This window comes from Giraffa tippelskirchi, chromosome 4, assembly GCF_054371585.1.
Source record: "Giraffa tippelskirchi isolate mGirTip1 chromosome 4, T2T-mGirTip1v1.2.pri, whole genome shotgun sequence".
NCBI classification, from domain to species: domain Eukaryota; kingdom Metazoa; phylum Chordata; class Mammalia; order Artiodactyla; family Giraffidae; genus Giraffa; species Giraffa tippelskirchi.
Window position 1 is genome coordinate 131,084,768 of NC_137278.1, and position 20,593 is coordinate 131,105,360.

Below are 20,593 nucleotides of genomic sequence, written 5' to 3' on the forward strand. Positions count from 1 at the left end.
CTTCCAGATGTTCAAGCTAGATTTAGGAAACGCAGAGAAACCAGAGATCAAATTGCCAACATCCTCTGGATCATAGAAAAGCAAAAGAATTCCAGAAAAACATCTACTTCTGCTTCAATGACTACGCTAAAGCCTTTGATTGTGTGGATCACTACACTGTGGAAAATTCTTCAAGAGATGGGAATACTATACTAGACCACCTTACCTGCCTCCTGAGAAACCTGTATGCAGGTCAAGAAGCAACAGTTAGACCCGGACATGGAACAATGGACTGGTTCCAAATTGGGAAAGGAGTACATCAAGGCTGTACACTGTCACTCTGCTTATATAACTTATATGCAGAGAACATCATGAGAAATGCTGGACTGGATGAAGCACAAGCTGGAATCAAGATTGCCAGGAAAAACAACAATAACCTCAGATAGGCAGATGACACCACTCTTACAGTAGAAAACAAAGAGGAACTAAAGAGCCTCTTGATGAAAGTGAAAGAGGAGAGTGAAAAAGTTGGCTTAAAGCTCAACATTCAGAAAACTAAGATCATGGCATCTGGTCCCATCACTTCATGGCAAATAGATGGGGAAACAATGGAAACAGTGACAGACTTTATTTTCTTGGACTCCAAAATCACTGCAGATGGTGACTGCAGCCATGAAATTAAAAGACGTTTGCTCCTTGGAAGAAAAGCTATGGCCAACCTAGACAGCATATTAAATAAAGTAGAGACGTTACTTTGCCAACAAAGGTCCCTCTAGTCAAAGCTATGGTTTTTCCAGTAGTCATGTATGTATGTGAAAGTTGGACCATAAAGAAGGTTGAGCGCCAAAGAATTGATGCCTTTGAACTGTGGTGTTGGAGAAGACTCTTGAGAGTCCCTTGGACTACAAGGAGATCAAACTGGTCAATCCTAAAGGAAATCAGTCCTGAATATTCATCGGAAGGACTGATGCTGAAGCTGAAACTCCAATACTTTGGCTACCTGATGTGAAGAGCTGACTCACTAGAAAAGACCCTGATGCTGGGAAAGATGGAAGGCAGGAGGAGAAGGGAGAGATGACAGAAGACAAGATGATTGGATGGCGTCACCAACTCAATGGACATGAGTTTGAGCAAGCTCCAGGAGATGGTGAAGGACAGGGAAGCCTGGCGTGCTGCAGTCCATGGGTTTGCAATGAGTCAGACTCAACTGAACAACAATAAAATACCAAGTCATTTTACTTCAAATTGGTCATCTGATAAAGCCAATAGCTTATTATACAAATGAGCTCAAAAACCCCTCAAAACTCAAATATCAAAATAACCCTTTTTCAAAAAGAACAACTTTCAATTTCTAGTGTGTATAGTCAAGTCAGCAAACCATTTGTTATGGAAACTGAAATAAGACTTATCTTTCATAAGTAATATGTGAAAGAAAACTCACATATATTTATTGTGTACCAGACACTAAGTGCTTTACATTGACTGTCAATCCTCTTAACAACTCTTTGAGCTAGATAATAAGTACAATATTATCTCATACTTTAACATTATCCTGAATTTACAGATAAGGAAACTGAGAAACATGTGTTAAACAATCTGCACAAGGTCACACTAGAAAGTTGCCTAACCTGAGCAGGCAGCCTGGCCCCAGAGTCCATGTTCTTAACCATTCTTTTATGCAATCTTTCATATAACTGTATCTTATCATTATTACTCCGTCACTGCCCTTCTATTTTTTTCCTTCCTCCAACTCAAAAGAATAGAATAACCCTCTTTCCCTTAGCTAGCTCAGCTGTAATTCTCAATGCCTTCAACAATACTTTGATACCAACTCAGTACACTGTCTTGCCTTTTTAATGATATGGGGGAAAAAGCTTGCCAACAAGCACACAGTGAGCCTCTACTCTCTTCTGAAAAAAATTATCATACAAACCAGGACATTTTTGAGAATAAAATGGGACAATTGTTCCAGAAAACAGGTGTACATTATGACTGTTCAGGTCAAAACGGGAGGTATGGCCAATTTTACTTGTTTTGGAGTTTGCAGTATCCAGTGGTATGAAATACTGCCCAACTCTACACTATATAAACCCTGGATTACTTCTGATTTTTCTGTCCTGACACAGAAAATACTCTTCTCTTTCCTCAAAAATATATAAACCAAACAAAACTTAATTCCACGTCCTTGGCTCTCTGCCTATGCTCATCCCAAACTCCTAGTAATATTCATCTAAAGTATTCCTCTGTCTTTAATTTAGAGCCAGTCATAAATATACAGAGAGAGATTTTCTAAACTAAAAATTAGTTCAAATGTCTTGACAAGGCAATAGACAAGAGAGGAAGCATGAGTATGTGATATTCAAATTTCTTTTCCTTACATTTACTTACACTTACACATTAGAAGGGTTTCCCTGGTGGCTCAGATTGTAAAGAATCTGCTTGCAGTGCAGGAGACCTGAGTTCAATCCCTGGGTCAGGAAGATCCCCTGGAGAAGGGAATGGCAACCCCCAACCCAGTATTCTTTTTTTTTTTTTTTTTTTTTATTTATAAATTTATTTATTTTAGTTGGGGGCCAATCACTTCACAACATTGCAATAGTTTTTGCCATACATTGACATGAATCAGCCATGGGTTTACATGTGTTCCCCCTCCTGGACCCCCCACCCACCTCCCTCCCCATCCCATCCTTCTGGATCATCCCATTGCCCCGGCCCTGAGCCCTTGTCTCATGCATCGAACATGGAATGGTGTTCTGTTTCACATATGATAATATACATGTTTCAATGCTATTCTCCCAGAACGTCCCACCCTCACCTTCTCCCTCAGAGTCCATAAAATTGTTCCATGCATCTGTGTCTCTTATTCTGTCTCGCATATAGGGTTATCGTTACCATCTTTCAAATTCCATATATATGCATTAGTATACTGTATTGTTGTTTTTCTTTCTGGCTTACTTCACTCTGTATAATGGGCTCCAGTTTCATCCATCTCAGTAGAACCGATTCAAATGTATTTTTTTTTAATGGCTGAGTAATATTCCATTGTGTATATGTACCACAGCTTCCTTATCCATTCGTCTGCTGATGGACATCTAGGTTGCTTCCATGTCCTGGCTATTGTAAACAGTGCTGCGATGAACATTGGGGTACACGCGTCTCTTTCAATTCTGGTTTCCTCGGTGTATATGCCCAGCAGTGGGATTGCTGGGTCATATGGCAGTTCTATTCCCAGTTTTTTAAGGAATCTCCACACTGTTCTCCATAGTGGCTGTACTAGTTTGCATTCCCACCAACAGTGTAAGAGGGTTCCCTTTTCTCCACACCCTCTCCAGCATTTATTGCTTGTAGACTTTTGGATAGCAGCCATTCTGACTGGTGTGAAATGATACCTCATTGTGGTTTTGATTTGCATTTCTCTAATAATGAGTGATGTTGAGCATCTTTTCATGTGTTTGTTAGCCATCTGTATGTCTTCTTTGGAGAAATGTCTGTTTAGTTCTTTGGCCCCCAACCCAGTATTCTTGCCTGGACAATTCCATGGACAGAGGAGCCCGGTGGGCTGCAGTCCATGGGGTCACAAAGAGCTGGACACGACTGAGCGACTAACACACTATACATTGGAAAAACTATTTTTTTCCCAAAAGAGCAAATATAAAGTGTCTATCTCCACCTTATCAATTGTATTTCTTTAGATCTTGCACATAAATGAGTCTGTATTTTAGCAGACTGCAGTCTTCATCCTCATTTTTCAAGTTTTATTTGCCCAATTAATAGTATACCCAAAGTATAAAAACTTTAAGGTACTTAACTGCTTTGGCTTACTGAGAATCAGAGCAAATTAGTAACAAGCCTAGGATTAGGTGGAACTCAAAGATATATGTCTCTTAAATCAGTGGTATCACACAGTAGTTTTTGCAATGAACAGTGCTACTATCACGTAGTTTTAATAAATTTCCCAGAAACATCTAATATATAAAAATAAAAATTTTAGTCATTTGGAAGGCCATATCCTGGACAATTTACACAGTGACACACTTGCTGTAATGATCAAATGATAATGTCTGTCAAGACTTTACCTAGACTGTATTGCAAACAAGGTTTACTATATCACATAAACACCATTAACACAATCTAAATAGCAGAAGAATCACTCTCAAACTACAGATAGGAAGTTGCTCAAAAAAAGTTGTCACTTGCCTCAGGTCATAGCTAACATTTGATCCCAGGATTCCAAACCAAAACCTTTACAAAAAATCATAGTGCAAAAGTTTGCAACAGAAACTGGAAACCTCCCTCAAGAATGAACTTTAAAGAAAGCACAACTTAAGCAAAATGCAGAATATAGGAATAATAAATTAAAATGCTATAAGCACTATCAGAGCTAGAGTCATTTTTCATTTTCACTTAAGAATACTCGAAGTAGAAGTTAAAAAGTCCTTTTTAAGACTTCACAATGACAGCGGCATTAGTTTCTCCATTTCCTCTACTTTCTGCTCTTCTGAGATACAGTCACAGACCCCATCTCTAACCACAGGGTCAAAATCTTTTTTTTTAAGCTCCTAGGTATGAAGCAGTGATAAAGAATCTGCCTGTCAATGCGGGAGACACAGGTTCGATCCCTGGGTCAAAATGATCCTCTGGAGGAGGAAATGGCAACCCACTCCAGTATTCCCGCCTGAAAAGAGGAACCTGGTGAGCTACAGTCCACGGGGTCACAAACAGTCTGACACAACTAAGCAATTGAGCACACGCGCACACATGCAAAGACCAAAATTACAGATTTGAAATATTCATGTCTAGTACTTAGGATCATTTCCATCAGCTGGAAAGTAAAATGGAGCAGGGAGACGGCCTGAACAAATCCAACCAGATAGAAAATAGTTGAGTACCAGTATTTCCAATTTCTAGTTTTTCACATGTAATTTGAAGCACCTCGAGGTACTTCTACATCTTTATATTCACTTCTGAGCATGCTATTCCACTTTTCACATTGTGAAAACAAAATAATTCCTACTTCATTTTCAATCCATTGCATCTGAAAGTATTTCTTTGAAAATGTTTATCCATTTTAAAATTCTGCATCCAGAATTTTCCAATAAATACTCCAAAATCAAATTGTTCAAAAACTTCTCAGCTATTTACTTATTTATAATTCTTCCTGGCAATCAGTTCACAATTTGTGTAGACATTTTCTTTTTTTCAGTCATTTTTGGAAAAAGCATTTTCAGTCGGTGATATCTAATAACTTTTTTTTTTTCTAATAACTTTTTATAAATACAAACCTATTTAAGCTAATGGGGAAAAACTGAGTACTGTACTGAAGGTAAAAGACACAAAACTATTCATAATTACTGCAATATAAAATTAATATCAATTTTTATTATCAAGGCAAATATGTCACATTTCAGATTCTAAGGCTGATCTAAAATTTAAAATGTTATCATCTAAAAAAGCAGAAAAATTTACAAGTCAGATAAGTTATTTTTAAAATTGTGTAAGGGACATCTCTTAACCACTGGTGGTCCAGTGGTCAAGAATCTGCCTGCCAATCAATATAGGGGACACAGGTTCAATCCCTGGTGCAGGAAGATTTCACATGCTGCAGAGCAACTAAGCCAGTGCACCACAACTACTGAGCCTATGAGCTCTACAGCCCACGCTCAACAAGAGAAACCACCACAATGAGAAGTCCATGCACTGCAACTAGAGAGTAACCCCCACTGTCACAACTACAGAAAGCCTGCACAGCAATGAAGATGCAGAAATAAATAAATAAAATACTTTTAAAAATTGTGTAAGATCTGGGGGAAAGGAGAACAAGGATTTACTGCTTAATGTGTACAGAGTTTCATTCTTGCAAGATGAAGCTTCTGGATAGGGATGGTGGTAGTGGTTGCACAACAATGTAAATACTTTTAAGTACTTAATACTATTGAAATGTATATTAAAAATGGTTAAGATGATACATTTTATGTGTACTTTCCATAATTAAAATTATTTTTTAAAAATTATGTGAGAGTATTAAACATCCTTGAGTATTCATTTTTAGGGAAAAACTCAAACAGAGACAGGAATCCAATTAAAACATTGCCAAACAACTAGAGCAGACATAACTGGCTGGAAATATTGGAGGGGGAAAATGTTCTGAAAAGTGAATAAAACGTTAGCAAACCATAAAAATATGAAAATAACTGCAAACTGTCTCCAGTATTCTTGCCTGGAGAATCCTGTGGACAGAGGAGCCTGGTGGCCTGCTGTCCATAGGGTTGCACAGAGTAGGACATGACTGAAGCGACTTAGCAGCAGCAGCAGCAAACTGTCTCCTCAGTGCTCAAACACTTAAATAACTCAATAATTACCAGAAGAACACAGCATACTGCTGTTTCAAACTTTCGGAAATTTTGTAACCAAGTATGTTGGATGGAGCACGTTTGATAATTTGGTATATTATCCAAAAGTTTTAACCTCTACCCAAAGACAGACACTGTATGTGTCTCCTTCAGAACAGAGGTGAGATAAAAACAATAAACTACTTAAGTCTGTATAGCCCTTTGTCTGCAAGATCAAGTTTTTAAAAAGTTACATCGTAAGTATTATTTAAAATAGCCCTTCCTGGGTTGAGAGCTTTCGAGAGAAAAAAAAAAAAAAATAGGATTCTTTGCCTATTGATTTCTATTTCAGTAAACTGCAATTTGAAGAGGCCATGGCAACCCACTCCAGTATTCTGGCCTGGAGAATCCCTATGGACAGAAGAGCCTGGCAGGCCGCAGTTCATAGCATTGCAAAGAGTTGGACACAACTGAGCGACTAAGCACAGCACATACTGCAATTCAGAATTCTAACTCCAGCTTCAATACTCACTAGCTGCATGATATTGGGCAAGTTTCTTTAGTTTTCTGTGACTTAGTTTATCTCTAAAATGGAGATAATAATGCTACCTACCTCATAGGTAGGTTTGAGTTGATGTATATAAGTGTACACATGCATCAAGACTTAAGAGGCCTGACACACAGTAAGCACAATTTATGTGTACACTACTATTATTGTAGTATTATCATTACTATCCTCCATCCCACTGATTCCAGTTATAAAATAATTAAGCTGGGGTTTCCCCAGAAAAATGCATGCAAATAAAAGATTTTGAACACAACTGCAGAGGACTCATCAATCCTATATTAGAGAACTCCTATTCAAAGCAACTTAGTTTGTAGTCAAGTGGTTATTAACCTCCTTGGACGTTTTCAGTAGTCCAATTAACCTATGAATCTCTTCTCAGAATATTTTTAAGTATATGAAATACGCAGAACCACAAAATAAATAATAGTTACCAAAATATTTTAAAATGTCTACTGAGGTAATAAATGTGCTTCTTCACTAATGAATTAAACGAGACTTTCTTAGATTTAACAAGGAGCAATACACATAAAAATATTTCATGATATCTGCAAAAACTATAATATGATATGAAAATATTTCTCTCGGTGCATCCATTTGAAATGTCAATAATTTTTAATTCTTTTCAATCCTAGATTTCAATTAGTAGCCAGTGAAAATAAATAGGTAATTATTGTTTTTCCCTCAACCAAGTTCTGTGTTTAGGGACCCAGATTAGGAACCCTTGGGTCACTGGAAAGTAAGTGCAAAAATAAGTTTTGGAATCAGTGACTTGTGTTCTAGAAGTCAGACTTTCAGACTTTAGTCCTCACATTATTTACACCTGAACGACCTTGGACATCAAACTTCAGAGCTTTAGTTCCCTCCTTTAGAATAATTCCTACATCATGAGGTTACAGGGACTGAATATTAGTTAACAAAATGCCAAAAGACCAGTGTGTTATAGTTTACTGATTTTAATACCATGTAATCAGACCCAAATATTTAGTGCCATTGTTAACTTTCAGGAAAACTCATTATATGTAAAAACAAAAACCAAAACAACAACAAAAAACTAAAAGCTAAATACTGATTTATAAAGAAAATGATTAATGGAAATATTAGTTATACGTAACGTTAAGTGAGAGTCATGATTTGGCATCAGAATGACCTGTATCTAAAATCCCAGTTCCACTATTTTAGGTTTACTAAGTTATTTAACCTCTCACCTCAGTTTTCTCATCTGTAGAACACTGCAACGTTGTTTTAGAAATAAGAGAGATTCAGCTTAAGCTGTCAATAAATGGAGCTATTATTAAGGTTCACGTTTTAACAAAGCCAAAGCAATCAATTTGGAACTCAAAAGTTTGTTTTGGGATTCATCTTGATATAACTGAAACTTCACAGTCTTTTGCCGGGTAAAACACATACACTTAAAACCTGCAGCATTTGCTTGGCGTAACATTCCTACTACAAACTGGCGCTGTTTAAAATCATACCTAATTTCTTATTCTGCCCAAGGAAATCAATGAGGCTTAGAAAAACAAAACAGACTCAAAAACTTAGAATCTCTTCATGATGCACTTGGAATGTTCCAGTGAATGTTTATTATCAATGCTGAAATATTCCAAAAGGTAGCTGTCTCTTTAAAAGCCAATTATCAGCTACATAGTCGATTAAAAAAAAAAAAAAACACCGTAGAAGCACGTAATTATGTCGGAATATTACGGACTACGATTCCTCCCTTCGTCTGAAAGAAACCAGCCATAGACTGGCCTTGGTTCCCGACCCATTATACAACCTGTAAATTCCTTCTCTCATTGAAAAGATTCTTTTTATGGGCATAGTTAACAAGTGCCAAGTTGCGAAGTTGCAGCTTTGCTGGTTTGACGTTTTCACAATGCAAGAACAATACGATCTGGAATCTACTCAAAGCATTAGCCAGGCAGTCAGCTGATGCTCACTGCACACAAGAGAAAGACAGAAATAAGAGAGATCGAACCTTGTATTTATGTAAAACAGGTATCCACTACCTTTAAAACTAAAACAGGCCAACAACAGATGTTCCGGTTAAAGTAATAAAAGTGCTGCAGTCCACGGGGTCGCAAAAAGTCGGACACGACTTTGCGACTGAACAACAAATTGTTAAATAATACAAAAAAAAAAAAAAAAGCTTTGCCCGAACTAGGTTTCGCTCGTTCTTGGAGTTTTCCCTGTAAAAGGCTCTTAATCCGTTCATAAAACCGGTCCCTCATCACGGAGTCGCTGCCTGAGTAACTTTTACAAAAGGTCAACGCGGTGCCTTTCAAGGCTTCCAAATCCTACTGGCTTTCTCCTTGGTTCACAGTAACTCGCTTTCCACCCACAGAACGTTCCAGAGATGAGGGATGGGGACCAAACAAAATTTGGTGGGGGCTGCTAGAAAGAGGCTTTCAACTTTCTTTTCCAAACACTTAGACGGAATTTCACCTTCCTCCCTCGGCGGCCCCACATGTTGCTCGCCTGCTCCCAGAGGGCCGCGCGAGGCCTCGCTTCACCCGGAACGCGCCCACCTGATTACCCTTCTCTCCCCAGACTCCGCCCTCCGCTCCCCCCCACCTCCCCCCCACAGCTCGCCTCCTTTAGGAGGTCCATATGGGACGCTTTCCCCTTCCTCCGATCCTCACGCCGCACCAGACAAGCCTCGATTCTCCACCTCCGGTTCTCCCCTACCAAGGCACTCGCCCCCTCACAGCCTCCGAAAGTGCGGCGAGCGCGCAGCGCGGAGCCGCGGGCCTGCACGGCCCAGGTGCTGTGTCAGCCTGTCTGCCGGCTCCGCGCCGTATACGGCCTGGAAAGTCACATGGCGCTGGGACCGGCCGGCGCCTCCACACTCCAGCTCTCCTCAGAGCACGATGAGGTTCCCAAGTCCACTCACCTCCACGAAGAGCAACATGTCTTCCTCCGCTCGGCCCAATCGTTCTCGCCGACGCGACTCCAACTGGCTTACAGGCCCGAGCCCCAATCGCTAGGATAAGGACACTCGCCTGGCCCCTCCACCCGGCAGCGGACCCGGCTCCTCCCCCGCCGTCAGCCGCTGCGCCCTGACCCGCCCTGTCCCACCTCCTTTGAAAGAGCAACTGTTTCCGGCTCTAGAGAACAATTGCTTCCGGGAGAAGAGAAAAATCCTCGGCGCGCTCAACTTTTGCACTACCTTTTCCAGCCGCAGTTTGGACTGTACTATCATCTGACCTGGGGGTGGCGGGGGGATGGAATCTATCAGAGGAAGGCACCATTCTGTGCCACGGGGGTGTGGAAAAATTTTACAGGCGCATTTTATCCCTGGCCCATCGGAGAGTTACCATGGTCATAATAACTCCGCAGTTTCTCATGGCCCAAGATCTAGATCTGATAAAAAGCCGAGACTGTGCAAATTGTCCTGAAAAACGCCCGGCCCTACCGAAAAGGCGGTGACTCGCAGAAAAAAAAAGGAGAGAAGGGGGGAAAAAGCAGCAGTAATGGTAAACATATTAACAGCAACCCGTTCACATTAAAGGCCTGGCACTATCCTAACTATTATACGTGAATTAATCTAAACAGTTCAACGAAATAATACTGTTATCCCCATTTTACTGTTGAAGGAGCCCTCTAGGGCTTCCTTGTAGCTCAACTGGTAAAGAATCTGCCTCCAGTGCAGAAGACCTGGTTTCAATCCCTGGGTTGGGAAGATCCCCTGGAGAAGGAAATGGCAACCCACTCCAGTATCCTTGCCTGGAAAATCTCATGGACAGAGGAGCCTGGTGGGCTACATCATGGGGTCGCAAAGATTCCGGCACGACTGAGCAGCTAACACTTACTAGGAGGGCGGGTTTCCCTAAGACACATTCAAAGAACTTTGTCCCACGTTCTCTTGAATCAGGTACCCACATCTTTGCTCAATATGTTATTTGGTAATATTAATACTTAGTCTGGATAGCCTCTTCATTGATGTCCTGCCGTCAATTCAAAGGAAATACAATAAAAACAAATTTTTTAAATTAATCTTTATAATTATCTGTTAGATGATCCAAATTCTTTATCATCTTTAGCCACACTTACTAGGATTTATCCCTCCCTTAACAGTCCCACTTCTATATCTTAACGCAGACATTTGTCGTTTGAAATAATCATGTCTTGATTTTCAATAAATTTTTTCTATTACATTATTTCAAAAAATCTTCCTAAATTGAAAGCTTCGTTTTCACCAAACTGCTATTATATCCCATGTAATCTCCCTTGTGTGTATGCATGCTGAATTGCTTCAGTTGTGTTGGCCTCTGTGTGACCCTGTGGACCGTATCCCGCCAGGTTCCTCTGTCCATTGGATTTCCCAGGCAAGAATACTGGAGTGGGTTGCCATTTCTTTCTTCAGGGGATCTTCCCAACACAAGGATCGAATCCTGGTTTTCTGCACTGCAGGCAGATTCTTTACAGTCTGAGCCACCAGGGAAGTCTAAATTCAAGATTACTTCACTTCAATTAAACCGGTTACTTTTCCCCTGAAATACAAACTCAGCACTCACCTCCAAAGCCATGGCTCAAAGTGTCTTTCCTATCAGGAATGCCTTCATTTGTCAATCAACCTTCTCTCTCCATAAGGTTTTCCCAAAGACTCCACTCCTCACAGATCTCTTCTTCATGTCTCTTGTTTAGCACTTGAATGTTATACTCTAACTTAAATAATTTTTTCTTTTTTTGTTGTTTTTCAGTTTCTTCACAGGTACCCTATCATATATTCTTCACAGTCTAGGATAATGGTGGCCACATAGTAGTATGTCAACAAATGCTCATCAAATTGAAGAGTTTTTTTTAAATTTGTTTTAAAAAGCCTTCATTGCCAGTTGCTGATGAATTCCATGCTGCATAAAAAATATGAGGGAGAGAGAAAGCACAATAATACTAAATTAGTTTAGTTGACCAGCATGTAGGCTGCTTTGTGAATGCCTACTAGGGTAAGCAATGTAAAGGAATCAAGAGGAATTAAGTTATTAAAGGACCTCATAATCTAATAGTATTATCAACAAAGTAATTTAATAGATTAATTGATAATGTCAAGGAATATTGGGTAATGATGGATATTTTAATGAAACCTCACATATCTCAAAACAAATTATTCTCCTTAATTGTGGCCCTTTCAGAAAACATTTTGAACTCCCTTGAATAAATAGACTTAATTGTGATTCATAGGAAAGGAGGGAGTGATATTTTATGGGGAGGGGGAGGAGGGTATAATCTTAACAATAAAAGAAAGTGTTCCGGACTTAGAGAAGTTTCCACAAGGAAAGGAGTTTTAATATTTATTTATCTACTTGCTTACTTATTTGGTTGCACTTGGTCTTAGTGGAGGTGTGCGAACTCTTAGTAGCAGCATGTGGGATCTAGTTCCCTGACCGGGGATCTAACCCAAGCCCCCTCCATTGGGAGCACGGAGTCTCAGCCACTGGACCACCAGGGAAGGAGGAGAGGAGTTTAAACTATAATGAATGTCCAAATATTTTAGACAGTTTCCATGGAAGTACTGAAAAAGAGTATGCCAAACGTGAGATAAATCTAAAGTACTTTATTGTAAAGTAATTAGCCCCCAACTAAAATAAATAAACAAAACAAAACAAAACAAATCTAAAGTACAGAGACTTCCCTGGTGGTCCAGTGGTTAGGAATCCACCTTCCAATGCAAGGGACACAGGTTCCATCCCTGGTTGGAAATAGGATCCCACATGGCACAGGGCAACTAAGCCTGTAGGCTGCAACTGTTGAAGCCCATGTGCACTAGAGCCAGTGCTCTGCAACAAGAGAAGTCTGCATGCTGCATAGAAGAGTTAGCATAGCCAAAAACGGAAAAAAAGAAACCTAAAGTACAGCATCTGGTTTTGAGAAGTTCAACAACTGGTGGATACAAACAAATAATAAATAGTTACACTTCAATAAATAATATAATATAAAGTTTACAGGATGATTTGGGACCATGGTGGGGGATAACTTAGACAACAGGGTCTTAAAGAGAAGGGAAAATATTTATATATTGCTTGATACTTTTAAAAGACAATTACATTATGATCCCCTGTATCCCTTTCTCCAAAGGACTGAAACAAATTGTTTAAATTTGCAAGTTTTTCAACCAGCACTCATAAAGTACTCAGAGTTCTCACAGAGTAATTGGTATATATCTACAATTTGTATAAAATCTAAAACCTACAAAATGATATTACATAGTTTATGAACACAAACACCTTCAGTAAAACTATATAGACATAGACTAGACATAAATACATCAGATTTATACTTGTTATGGCCCTAAATACATCAGATTTATGCTTGTTATGGCCCTCTGAAAAAGGACAAAGGGGAAGGAAGGAATCTGAGGAGAATAACAAACTTTATCTCTAATGCTTTATTAAAAAAATATCTGAAGCAAATATGACAAAGTGTTAATATCTGTTCATTCTAGGTGATAGGCACACGGCTATTTGTTATATTACTTTCTGTACTTTTTTGCACTTTTTTAAATTAAAAAATAATCTACACAGCCAACAAAACCATCTGTCCTTTAATTGCTCCAGTGTCCAAAGTATTTTCACCTCCTCTACAAAAGAGCTGCCCATAGTGATTTTTTCAGTTAGAAAGCAGCCTCTAAGCGTACCCTTCAATTTCTCAGCCAACTATGGAACTTCAAAGCCTTCTTCAGTCAGGCTCTTTGAATAAATGAGCCACTAGGCAGTGCAAAGAGTGTAATCTTCATCCAAATACTATCTTCCAAGTTACTACAAGTCTAGGAAAAGTTCAGGGGCAGCTGAGGAAGTTGTAATGCAATTATTCTGTTACAAGCTTAAACCTTCTTAAGCAAAACCTCAGGAAGAGAGAAGACCCAGGAGTTAAAATTGATATACTGGATCTTAAATTCTAACACCTATATTTTAAGCTCATTTAAGCAAGGCTTTATCGTCTATTTCTTTTATAGTTCCCTGTTGTCTATTCTTTCCTACCCACCCTCCCCCCTTCACCCACTACCATCACAGCATATAGAATGCCTAATTCTCTGCATACAGTAAGCACTCTTTAAGTATTTGAGTCAATGATAATGTCACAATGGGTCTATTATGACATCACCAGGACTGGAACACCATGGGTAGGATCTGGGTACTCCACAATCTCTGGGAGCAAGAAAAGCCTCTTCTAGCTTCCTTGTGGATGGCTTAAAAGCATTTGCCTATATTTTGTAAAAAAGGAAGAAATAAAATCACTCAACTTTCCAAAACGTTTATCAAAATGTCAACTGAGACAAATGATGAGTATGAAGCAGAAAAAGAAACTTTGGATTTCACCACAATGTACAAAGCTGTCCTAGAAAACTCAGAGGTTCCTAAGCTTGAGATTCCATTAGCAGTTCAGGATGTCATCAATAGGATTGAGCAAGCACAGCTCCAGCGAGCCAGAGAGGTAGGTAGTAAATGAAAAGTTTATAGATTGCAAATTTCTTTTTAAACTTTCCATGAGAAGCTACTTTATTTTTTTTTTCAAAGACTCACTTTGTTTTCATGATATTTGACTGAGGTAAATTTGAGAGTTGGACGGTGAAGAAAGCTGAGTGCCGAAGAATTGATGCTTTTGAACTGTGGTGTTGGAGAAGACTCTTGAGAGTCCCTTGGACTGCAAGGAGATCCAATCAATCCATCCTAAAGGAGATCAATCCTGGGTGTTCATTGGAAGGACTGATGTTGAAGCTGAAATTCCAATACTTTGGCCACCTCATGCGAAGAGTTGACTCATTGGAAAAGACCCTAATGCTGGGAAGGATTGGGGGCAGGAGGAGAAGGAGGCGACAGAGGATGAGATGGTTGGATGGCATCACTGACTCGATGGACATGGGTTTGGGTAGACTCTGGGAGTTGGTGATGGACAGAGAGGCCTGGCGTGCTGCAATTCATGGGGTTGCAAAGAGTTGGATACAACTGAGCAACTGAACTGACTGAACTTTGATTTCAAGTGACAATTTCCTCTAACTCTGGATTAGTCATTTCAGTTCAGTCACTCAGTCATGTCCAGCTCTTTGAGACCCCATGAACACCAGCACGCCAGGGCCCCTGTCCATCAGCAACTCTCAGAGTTTACCCAAACTCATGTCCATTGAGTTGGTGATGCCATCTAACCGTCTCATCCTCTGTCATCCCCTTCTCCTCCTGCCTTCAATCTTTCCAAACATCAGGGTCTTCTCAAATGAGTCATGCATCAGATGGCCAAAATATTGGAGTTTCAGCTTCAACATCAGTCCTTCCAATAAACACCCAGGACTGATTTCCTTTAGGATGGACTGGTTGGATCTCCTTGCAGTCCAAGGGACTCTCAAGAGTCTTCTCCAACACCATAGTTCAAAAGCATCAATTCTTCGGTGCTCAGCTTTCTTTATAGTCCAATTCTCACATCCACACATGACTACTGGAAAAACCATAGCCTTGACTAGACAGAACTTTATTGACAAAGTAATGTCTCTGCTTTTTAATATGCTATCTAGGTTGGTCATAACTTTCCTTCCAAGGAGTAAGCGTCTTTTAATTTCATGGCTGCAATCACCATCTGCAGTGATTTTGGAGCCCCCCCAAAAATAAAGTCAGCCACTGTTTCCACTGTTTCCCCATTTATCTGCCATAAAGTGATGGGACCAGATGCCATGATCTTAGTTTTCTGAATGTTGAGCTTTAAGCCAACTTTCTCACTCTCCTCTTTCACTTTCATCAAGAGGCTCTTTAGTTCTTCTTCACTTTCTGCCATAAGGGTGGTGTCACCTGCATATCTGAGGTTATTGATATTTCTGCCAGCAATCTTGATTCCATCTTGTGCTTCCTCCAGCCCAGCATTTCTCATGATGTACTCTGCATATAAGTTATATAAGCAGGGTGACAATATACAGCCTTGACATACTCCTTTTCCTATTTGGAACCAGTCTGTTGTTCCATGTCCAGTTCTAACTGTTGCTTCCTGACCTGTATACAGGTTTCTCAAGAGGCAGGTCAGGTGGTCTGGTATTCTCATCTCTTTCAGAATTTTCCACAGTTTATTGTGATCCACACAGTCAAAGGCTTTGGCATAGTCAATAAAGCAGAAATAGATGTTTTTCTGGAAATCTCTTGCTTTTTTGATGATCCAGCTGATGCTGGCAATTTGATCTCTGGTTCCTCTGCCTTTTCTAAAACCAGCTTGAACGTCTGGAAGTTCACGGTTCACATACTGCTAAAGCCTGGCTTGGAGAATTTTCAGCATCATTTTACTAGCGTGTGAGATTAGTGCAATTGTGCAGTAGTTTGAGCATTCTTTGGCATTGCCTTTCTTTGGGATTGGAATGAAAACTGACCTTTTCCAGTCCTGTGGCCACTGCTGAGTTTTCCAAATTTGCTGACATAGTGAGTGCAGTACTTTCACAGCATCATCTTTTAGGATTTGAAATAGCTCAACTGGAATTCCATCACCTCCACTAGCTTTGTTCATAGTGATACTTCCTAAGGCCCACTTGACTTCACATTCCAGGATGTCTGGCTCTAGGTGAGTGATCACACCATCGTGATTATCTGGGTCATGAAGATCTGACAGAATATGGTCCATTGGAGAAGGGAATGGCAAACCACTTCAGTATTCTTGCCTTGAGAACCCCATGAATAGTATGAAAAGGCAAAAAGATAGGACACTGAAAGATGAACTCTCCAGGTCGGTAGGTGCCCAATATGCTATTGGAGATCAGTGGAGAAATAACTCCAGAAAGAATGAAGGGATGGAGCCAAAGCAAAAACAACACCAAGTTGTGGATGGGACTGGTGATAGAAGCAAGGTCTGATGCTGTAAAGAGCAATATTGCATAGGAACCTGAAATGTTAGGTCCATGAATCAAGGTAAATTGGAAGTGGTCAAACAGGAGATGGCAAGAGCGAACGTCGACATTCTAGGAATCAGTGAACTAAGATGGACTGGAATAGGTGAATTTAATGCAGATGACCATTATATCTACTACTGTGGACAAGAATCCCTTAGAAGAAATGGAGTAGCCCTCATAGTCAACAAAGAGTCTGAAATGCAGTACTGGGATGCAATCTCAAAAACGACAGAATGATCTCTGTTCATTTCCAAGGCAAACCATTCAGTATCACGGTAATCCAAGTCTATGCCCTGACCAGTAATGCTAAAGAAGCTGAAGTTGAATGGTTCTATGAAGACCTACAAGACCTTCTAGAACTAACACCCAAAAAAGATGTCCTTTTCATTATAGGGGACTGGAATGCAAAAGTAGGAAGTCAAGAAACACCTGGAATAACAGGCAAACTTGGCCTTGGAGTACAGAATGAAGCAGGGCAGAGGCTAATAGAGTTTTACCAAGGAATGCACTGGTCATAGCAAACATCCTCTTCCAACAACACAAGAGAAGACTCTACACATGGACATCACCAGATGGTCAACACCGAAATCAGATGGAGTATATTCTTTGCAGCCAAAGATGGAGAAGCTCTATACAGTCAGCAAAAACAAGACCGGGAGCTGACTGTGGCTCAGATCATGAACTCCTTTTTGCCAAGTTCAGACTTAAATTGAAGAAAGTGGGGAAAACCACTAGACCGTTCAGGTATGACCTAAATCAAATCCCTTATGATTATACAGTGGAAGTCAGAAATAGATTTAAGGGACTGGATCTGATAGACAGAGTGCCTGATGAACTATGGACAGAGGTTAGTGACATTGTACAGGAGACAGGGATCAAGACCATCCCCAAGAAAAAGAAATGCAAAAAAGCAAAATGGCTGTCTGAGGAGGCCTTACAAATTGCTGTGAAAAGAAGAGAAGTGAAAAGCAAAGGAGAAAAGGAAAGATATTCCCATTTGAATGCAGAGTTCCAAAGAATTGAAAGGAGAGATAAGAAAGCTTTCCTCATCGATCAATGCAAAGAAATAGAGGAAAACAATAGATTAGGAAAGATTAGAGATCTCTTCAAGAAAATTAAAGATACCAACGGAACATTTCATGCAAAGATGGGCTCAATAAAGGACAGAAATGGTATGGACCTAACAGAAGTAGAAGATATTAAGAAGAGGTGTCAAGAATACACAGAAGAACTGTACAAAAAAGATCTTCTCAACCCAGATAATCACGATGGTGTGATCACTCACCTAGAGCCAAACTCTGGATAACAAGCTCCAATTCTTTTTTTTTTTAATGATTTATTTATTCATTATTTCTGGTTGTGCTAGGTCTTCATTTCTGCATGCAGGCTCTCTCTCTTGTTGCAGCAAGAGGGGGCTACTCTTCATTTTGGTGCACAGGCTTCTCATTGTGGTGGCCTCTCTTGTTGCAGAACACAGGCTCTAGGTGCAGGGGCTTCAGTGTTTGCAGCACAAAATTTCAGTAACTATGGCACAAGGGCACATTAGTTGCAGCTCATGGGCTCTAGAACTCGGGCTCGGTAATTGTGGCACATGGGCTTAGTTGCTCTGCAGCATGTGGAATCTCCCAGACCCGTGTCCCTTGCATTGGCAGGTGGATTCTTGTCTACTGTATCACCAGGGAAGTCCCCACAAGCTCCAATTCTATATTAATCCCTTTCAATTTCATATCAGAGTTAATCAAACTTTTTAAGAAATGAATCACATGTGTTATTGAGTGATTGTGATAGAAAAATTAGTCTACAGCTAATATTGGTATCTAATTTTAGTCAATAGCTTTCATTTGTTGTCTACCGAGCTTTTATCAAACAATTATTAATAAGAAGAAATGTGATTGACTTCTAGCTCCTTTTCTTTCCCCTGAACACTTCATAGAAGAGGGGTTTATTGGCCAAGAGAAATCCAAAGACAGTACATTTTTTTCTCATGGGTTTTTCTAGGAGTTTTATACTTTTAGATTTTACATTTAGATCTATGATCCATTTTGTCTTAATCTTTGTATACCATATCAGATATGGATCGAAGTTCTTTTTTAAAAACAATTATTCTAGCTCTGTTTGTTGAAAAGACTACTCTTTCTCCATTAAATAGCATTTGCACCTTTATTGAAAATCAATTGACCATATATGTGTGAGTTAGTAGAGTCTCTAGTCTGTTCTCTTGACTATTTAAGTATCTTTATGCCACTGCCACAGTGTCTTGATTACTGAAGTTTCATAATTCTTTTTTTTTTTTTTTTTTGGCTGCACTGGGTCTTTGTTGCTGTGCATGGACTTTCTCCACTTGCAGCGAGTGGGGGCCATACTTCGTTGTGGTGGGCAGGGCTTCCCATTGCAGTGTCTTCTGTTGTAGAGCACAGGCTCTAGGCATGCAGGCTTCAGCAGCTGTGGCACATGGGCTTAGCTGCTCCATGGCATGTGGACTCTTCCCAGACCAGGTATCGAACCCATGCTCTCTGCACTGGCAGGCAGATTCTCAACCATTGGACCACCAGGGAAGTCCCCATAACTCTTGAAATCATATGGTTTTAGTTCCTCAACTTTGTAGTTTTTCAGTTGTGCCCAAGTTCTCTCACATCTGCCTTTTAACTCTATCCTCTTTTTGGGCATTTCTCTCAATACTTAAACATTTGTAACCTCAAAATTGTCTTTGTTCACACTACTTTCTCCCTTGCTTTTCCATAGGAAATTTATAATCAATCTGTCAAATTCTATTGGAAGAAATACACCTACTGGTATTTTGACTGGGAATATATTGAATTTGTATATCAGTTTGGGGAGAATTGAAATCTTAACAATATTGACTCTTCTGACCCCTGATCATAGCCTATCTCTCCATTTATTTAGGTCTAATTTTCCTTAGTAGTAAACATTAAGCCAACCTTAGGCTTTTGGAATAAACGATTTGCTTTGCATATAATTTGCTCTTCTATTTTTTTCTGTTTCTTTAAGGACAAGTTGAGGTCACTGATTTGATAACCTTTGTTTTATTTTGTTTTGTTTTTAACTGTGGTAAGTCTTCGTTGCTGTGCCAGAGCTTTCTCTAGTTGCAGCGAGCAGGAACTACTTTTCATTGCAGTGCACAGGCTTCTCACTGCAGTGGCTTCTCTTATTGTGGAGCACAGGTTCTAGTTGCTTCGGCTTGTTAACATTTTTAGTGTTTTGTTCCATATATTTTCCCCTCTGCAAATGAAAATGCTGTGTTTTCATTTTCATTCAGTTTTATATATATTATAATTTCATTTTTAATTTTTTCTTTGACCCATGTGTTATTTAGTTTCCAAATATTTGGAGACTTCTTGCTCTTATTTATTTCAAATTCAATTTCATTGGGGTCAGAGACCTTATTTCATATGATCCGAAACCTAGTGAATTTCTTGAAATTTGTTTTATGGCTCAGAATATGGTCTATATTAGTAAATGTTATATATGCCACTGAATACAATTTTCATCCTGTTATTGAATATAAATAACAATTTACCTCAAATCAACTGATAGTATTGTTCAAGTCTTCTGTTGTTTTTTTCTCAACTTTATCACTTATTGAAAGAGGGATATAGAAAGGTTTGGGTATAACTGTGCAATTTGCTAGTTCTTCTGATAGTCTATCAAATTTCCCTCATGTACTTTAAATCTCTATTATTAGGTGACTAAATATTTAGAATCGTTATGTTTTCTCAATGAATTGGCTACTTTACTATCATGGAATGATCCAATTTATCTCTAGTAATATACTTTTCGGGCTTCCCTTGTAGCTCAGTTGGTAAAGAATATGCCTGCAGGAGACCTGGGTTCAGTTCCTGTGTT

At 39.5% G+C, this 20,593-nt stretch overlaps 2 protein-coding genes across 30 annotated transcripts in view; one reads left to right on the forward strand and one right to left on the reverse strand.

The window, feature by feature from the left end:
• Nucleotides 1-13,900, reverse strand: part of LARP4 (La ribonucleoprotein 4) — a 70,958-nt gene extending 57,058 nt beyond the window's left edge. For 14 of the 25 annotated variants that reach the window (XR_014082692.1, XR_014082691.1, XR_014082690.1 and 11 more), the window contains exon 1: nt 9,770-9,917. Coding sequence is in view for 18 of the 25 variants with exons in the window: in XM_081592529.1 (XP_081448655.1) it covers nt 9,770-9,787 (18 nt within the window). In the remaining 7 variants the exon portion in view is untranslated. Of the gene's footprint in view, nt 1-9,769; nt 9,918-11,393; nt 11,730-13,510 lie in introns of those variants that run through there. The other 11 variants (XR_014082695.1, XR_014082694.1, XR_014082693.1 and 8 more) reach the window with 1 other exon arrangement.
• Nucleotides 13,901-14,014: 114 nt separating this feature from the next.
• Nucleotides 14,015-20,593, forward strand: part of FAM186A (family with sequence similarity 186 member A) — a 70,351-nt gene continuing 63,772 nt past the window's right edge. For all 5 annotated transcript variants that reach the window (XR_014082696.1, XM_081592543.1, XM_081592544.1 and 2 more), the window contains exon 1: nt 14,015-14,307. Coding sequence is in view for 2 of the 5 variants with exons in the window: in XM_081592543.1 (XP_081448669.1) it covers nt 14,137-14,307 (171 nt within the window). In the remaining 3 variants the exon portion in view is untranslated. The remainder of the gene's footprint in view (nt 14,308-20,593) is intronic.